The sequence below is a fragment of the Cardiocondyla obscurior genome, unplaced genomic scaffold (genome assembly GCF_019399895.1).
Source record: "Cardiocondyla obscurior isolate alpha-2009 unplaced genomic scaffold, Cobs3.1 scaffold1_7361187_7686053, whole genome shotgun sequence".
NCBI classification, from domain to species: domain Eukaryota; kingdom Metazoa; phylum Arthropoda; class Insecta; order Hymenoptera; family Formicidae; genus Cardiocondyla; species Cardiocondyla obscurior.
In genome coordinates this window covers 139248-145452 of record NW_027228794.1, presented here as the reverse complement: position 1 = coordinate 145452, position 6205 = coordinate 139248, and the positions used below count along the sequence as shown (strand labels likewise).

At 37.3% G+C, this 6205-nt stretch overlaps 1 protein-coding gene across 1 annotated transcript; it reads left to right on the top strand.

Moving 5' to 3' along the window:
- The first annotated feature begins 1202 nt into the window (after nt 1-1202).
- On the top strand, nt 1203-3439 carry LOC139112739 (uncharacterized). Its single transcript, XM_070673806.1, has one exon. The coding sequence runs from the start codon at nt 2165-2167 to the stop codon at nt 3434-3436; it is 1272 nt and encodes a 423-aa protein (XP_070529907.1). The 5' UTR covers nt 1203-2164; the 3' UTR covers nt 3437-3439.
- The last annotated feature ends 2766 nt before the right edge of the window (nt 3440-6205 follow it).

Sequence of the window (6205 nt, the reverse complement as noted above, 5' to 3'; positions counted from 1 at the left end):
ATCCTTTAGATTCTGGTTCACAAAAATTATTTGAGAGAAATGAACTTCCACAAATTAAAGCACTTACCTTAGGAGAAGCGCAACCGATAAAATACAAAAAACATTATCATGTAATTTTACCAATCAGCGAAGGAGTCCGAGAAGGACCAACTTTAACTTTACAACACATAACCACAGCAATAAAAAATTTACGAGCAATCACCGACGAACTAAATTTACAAACGATTAGTATTGCAAAAACCGACTTAATAAACAATGTACCTTGGCATGAAATTAAAAACCTACTACATATAATCTTTCTAAACTCACCGATAAAATTAATAATTTGTAATGGGTCAATAAAATATCCTCCCAGAGATCTCCGATCGTCAATAATCGGAGAAATGCATTGTTCACCAACGGGAGGACATCGTGGTGTGAATAAAACATATAACAGGATTAAACATAAATATTATTGGAAAAATCTAAAACAGGAAGTACAATTGTATATTCAACAATGCCTACAATGTCAGCTGAAAAAATTAGTTAGAGTAAAAACAAAGCAACCTATGTTAATAACTGACACACCGGGAACATCCTTCGATAAAATTGCCATGGATATTGTGGGACCTCTGCCAAAAACTGACAGAGGAAACGAATATATCTTGACCATGCAAGATCAGTTAACAAAATTCTGCATGGGTATACCGTTACCAAACCAAACATCCGAAACAATAGCTGAAGCATTCGTAGACAGATTTATCTGCGTATTGGGGGCTCCAAAAGCAATCTTAACCGATCAAGGAAGGAATTTTATAAGTGAATTAATCAAAAAAGTTGCAAAAATATTTAGGATTCGAAAATTCAGAACCACGGCATTTCACCCGCAATCAAACGGATCTTTAGAAAGGTCTCACCATGCTCTTAGCGAATATTTAAAACAATACGCCAACGAACAAAAAGAATGGGATAAGTGGGTCGAACTTGCCATGTTTAATTATAATACATGTGTACACGAAGCGACAAAACATACGCCGTATGAGTTGGTATTCGGAAAAATAGCTAGGGTACCGACGGACGAACCTCTCGGTCCGGAAGAAAAACTAGCAAGTTACGACGATTATTTAATAGGGCTCGCCACACAATTACATAGTCTACAGACAAACGCTTTCAAAAACGTAACCAAAGCAAAAGAAAAATCTAAAAAACATTATGACAAAAAGATTAACCCGAAAATCTTCAAGCCTGGAAATTATGTATTCTTACTAAAGGGACCGAAACCAGGAAAATTCGGTAATCAATACACTGGACTACACGAAGTTTTAGAAATTTTAAACAGAAACAATGTGAGGATAAGAATTAAGAAAAACACAAAAGTAGTACACCCGAATAGGCTACGTGTATCATATATTAAAACGAACAAATAAAAATAAAATTATATTTTCAGATGGATTCAAGATTAAAATGGATTATGGGCGTGCTCGTCCTCGCGAATATAACCACGATAAACGGAATAAATTGGCTACGATTGCGGATCTGCGAATTTAAATGTCACAACCTTATCGTTATTAGACGTCGAAAATTGCAATATACCCTTAACACAACCCCAGATAGACCGAACCTATATACAGTTGCTACAATTATCTAAATTCGAAGCATTATAAGTAACGCAGTGTAAGGTATCTATAAACCGACATGTATATCATTGCGGCATGCATTCACATATTTCAACCGTAGCTAACGGACAGGCGGAATATGTTTTTGAAACCACAGCAGACCAATGCAAAAAGATGCATGCAACCGGGTCATTTTCGTTCTCAACTTATAACCATATTTATGGACTGAAAGTAAATCAAACTATAATGCGACCGGTTACGCTCGCAGGATCTGCCAGTACTGACGGACATTGCACCGGCAGTTATTATTCGGATCCTTACGGCAGCTGGGATAATGTTGTTGTACAAGCCATAATAACAATCACATTAACTACACATCAAGCCACCGTTAATTTAGAAGCTAATCAAATCCGTCTACGATCGGGAACTGTATGTACTTATATCGATAATACTTGCATTGATATCGACGGAGGATATACCTTTTGGCAAACACTACCGACTGATTATTGTAAATTTAACAATTATGACATTTTGTATGATGGATATGCGAACCGAATGCTTGACACGACATGTATGAAAAGCCACAAATAGTATACTCCTTATCCACCAAAGATATAACATTTGCATTAACAAAAACAGGGGAAGAGCCGTTATGTGGATATACTCTAACAAAAACCGAACACCCAAAATTACTTATTCTGGAAACAACAAAGAGCGATTCATTTGCACAGAAAAGACCATTATCGGTCGAAAATTTAGATATATTCACCTATGTAAATTCGAAATTCGTATATGTTGAAAAACATATTCGGTCACAGATAAACTCACTATATCGAGACGTACTAAAACAACGCTGTAATTTAGAACAACAAGTATTAAAAAACGCCTTAAGTATCGCAGTTAACTCACCTGACGAATTCGCATACCAAATTATGAAGGAACCCGGTTATATGGCTGTAATCTCTGGAGAGGTTGTACATATAATAAAATGTACACCGGTAGATGTAAAAATTCAGCACATTAAAGAATGCTATTCTGAGTTACCGGTATTGAAAAATAATGAAACATATTTCTTATCTCCACGAACACACATATTAACAAAAACCGGAACACAAATTTCATGCAATCGAGTAATTCCACCTATGTATTATTTAAACGATGAATGGTATCGAATGATACCTACGCCTGAACGAACTTTGCCTCCCACCACCATCAAACCAATGACTAAACCAACGTGGCATTATACGAATCCAGGATCGCTTGCGGCAAGCGGAATTTACAGCGAAAAGGATCTCGAACATTTAAGAGATCACATAATGTTCCCCGCGGAACGACCTGCGTTACTAAATACGGTAGCAAGGGGAGTAATGGGGGAGCCTACAACCGTTCACGGGGGCCTGATTTCGAATCTAATGGACGAAGCATCGATAGAAAAGGTAGCAACCTCTGCATGGAATAGAATGTGGAGCAAATTTTTGATTTTTGGAAATATTAGCGCCGGAATGTTAGGAATATTTCTATGCATTCGCGGAGTCAAATTAATTCTCGACACTCTAGTTCATGGATACGCTTTACATACTGTATATGGATGGTCATTGTACCTAATCGGAGTCATCTGGGATTCTTTAACTCAACTTTTATTACATTTGGGAGAAAAGAAGCGCAGGTACGAAAAACCCAGCGCACCCAAAATGCCTGAACAAGAAAACGAAAAACAGATGCAAAATGAACCACCTACCGACGAGGGATCCGAAGCGAAACTCAACGCCGAACCAGAACGACACTATCCACTTTTACCCGACCGAGAGAATGCATCCTACTCTCTTCAATTGCGACATTAGGAAAAAGAAATAATAAATAATTATATTTTTTAAAAAATAAGTAAATCAACCACAAATCTAGCTATATCACCACGTGTATTTCCATACACGCAACAGTTTCCCTTCATTATGACTACATTTACCTCGTGTATTTCCGTACACGCAACATTAATTTTTATTTATATATATGTATATATAAGCATATATGTACATATACAGGGTGTCCCAGACATAACGAAGGATACTGGGAGGATAGATAGAATTGATTGAGACAAGTAGAAAAGTTCCGTACCATTTTGCAAAATTCTCAACCGTTATTGAGAAAAAAATTAAAATGTATAAATTGTATAGGCGTAAGAGCGACAAGGAAGCTGCGCGTGAGTGAGCGCGACAGGCGACGGCGCCATTTCAGCATTCGCCTGTCATATCCTGCAACTTCTATCATCCACCTATTCTGCATTTATTTTTCAACTTTCTTTGAGTGGTGAAATAACCTGGGATTTCTGTCTCAATCAAGTTCTATCTATCCTTCAAAACGTCTTCGTTATGTCTAAGGACACCTATATATATATATATATATATATATATACAGGGTGTATCAGCCCATGTGTCGAATTTGTTAGGAATAAATAGAACTCGGGTAGACAAATAAGAAAGTCCCACATCATTTTTTAAATTCTCAACCGTTATTGAGAAAAAAATTAATTTGTCTAGCGCAAGAGCGACAAAGGAAGCTACGCGTGGTGGCGCGACAGGCAACGGCACCACTCGCCTGTCGCGCTCACTCACTGCTTTCCTTGTCGCTCTTGCGCTAGACAAATATGTTTTCTCAACGGTGAAAATTAAAATGGTTTAACTATTCTGGATTATTTATTCTAACAATCGTACATGGCCTGTATATATATATATGCTTAAACAGTTTTATAACCATAATTAAAATCCTTTTTCTTATAAGAAAAATCATTTGATTTTAGAATAGAAGAAAGAAGTTAAGAAGAGAAGAGTTTTGTTTAAAAAAAAAAAGGAAAAAAAAAAGAATAAAAGAAGATGGCCACCATCGAAAGCATCGACACGCACCAGCTGACCCGATCACCGCTGGAGGTCCAGGTTTTAGAGGTGGAGTCGCCGACCCTCTTCTGGGTCAAGCTTAAAAACGGAGAGGGGGAAATAAATGAACTCCTCCAATTCCTGACGATCCGGATGAACAGGATCGGAAAAAACCTGACTCTGGCGCCGGACCAAGTAGAAGTCGGGACATTGGTGGCAGTCAAGGAGAAGAGGCGGTGGCAAAGGAGGATCGTGGTCGAAGTGGCGTCGCACACTGACGTCACGATCCACCTACGCGACTGGGGGCGAAAAATTCACCGCCGGAAATTCGACTGCTGCCGCCTGGAAGAACGCTTTATGGAACAACGATGGCAGGCGATCCCGTGCGGGACATACAATATTAAGCCCGTCGAGCCATCAGGATGGCAAGAAAGAGATATCGCCCTCGCGAAAGCCCTCATTGAAAAACAGTGGGGGCAAATATCTATTCGCCGGCCTTCCTGGGGGGAATTCGCTGAGGTGGATTTTTCCATCCGGAGGAAAGGCGACCACCAGGAGCGGAGCTTGGCAAACGCCTTGGAATCGACGGGAGCAGCCCTTAAGAGCACCGGGGTGGTGCTAAACTATAAAGCAGAGCCCAACAACGTGGAGCAGTGGGTCAGCTTAAACCAGCTGCGCCAACCAAGGCGAAAATAATTATAATCCCTATAGCACAACCTACAGAAAAATAAGCTTTTTATCATATAAACATATACGTACACACATTATTACATGCCATGTAATCACTTAAATTTTTTCTTTTTTTTTAAATATATATATATAGATGTTTTTTTTTCCTTATATTGTCATAACTATTGTCATAATTATTTTGTCTTATATTATCATAACTATTAGTGTTATATTATAAACATACCTACTTATACGTTTAACCATTTGATTTTAAGTACGATATTTTTTATATATATATATCACTTATATCTACACTACCTATATACATATTATTATCAAATATATACTTTTATACACCCTTTCAAAATTTTGCAATAATTCTCCCTTAGAACAAAATAACCCCAAAACCGAGTGATTTAAATAAGGCATAAATTGGTTAAGTAAAAAAAAAAAAAATAAAAAAGAGAAAAAAAACAAAAAAAACAAAAAAAATGCACATATATGCACGAGTGCAAATAAATAGATAGATGAAAATTAGAATTGTAAGAATTCCCACATAATAAGCGAAAGCAGAAAAAACAAACATTATCGCCATTCAAGGAGAATGGTGGAAATAAGCACGTGGTAGTATGGTACTACGAGAGGGATGCGAATGAACTATGCTCACTAAAATGCTCAGCAAAACAAACCCGAAATATCTGCCTACTAGGAGCAAGTCAAAAAAAAAACGGGACTCAATTGTGTACGCAATAAAATTGCCGCATGATCCCACTTGATTTCGAACAGTCTGATAGCAGGCTCGTTCACTAAAAAAAAACGTTTCACCTTTCGAGCCATAGACAACTCCTTAAACATGTGCAAGAAATAAAAATAAACTAAATGTGACCTGCAGTCATCTTATGAATGTGGAAATAATTACCAAAAATATTGAACTCAAAGATTAGAATTAGAAAAATATTGCACTCATATATAAATATGTACAAAAAATAACCCCTAGTGGAAGTGCCAAAAGAAAAAAAAAAAATGTAAAATTCTAAAATTAAGAGGTGTCGGAAAAACGGAGATATTCCTGTT

Bases quoted from the DNA above. Each gene is read 5' to 3' on its own strand.
- LOC139112739 (XM_070673806.1), top strand. From the start codon at position 2,165: ATGTATGAAAAGCCACAAATAGTATACTCCTTATCCACCAAAGATATA.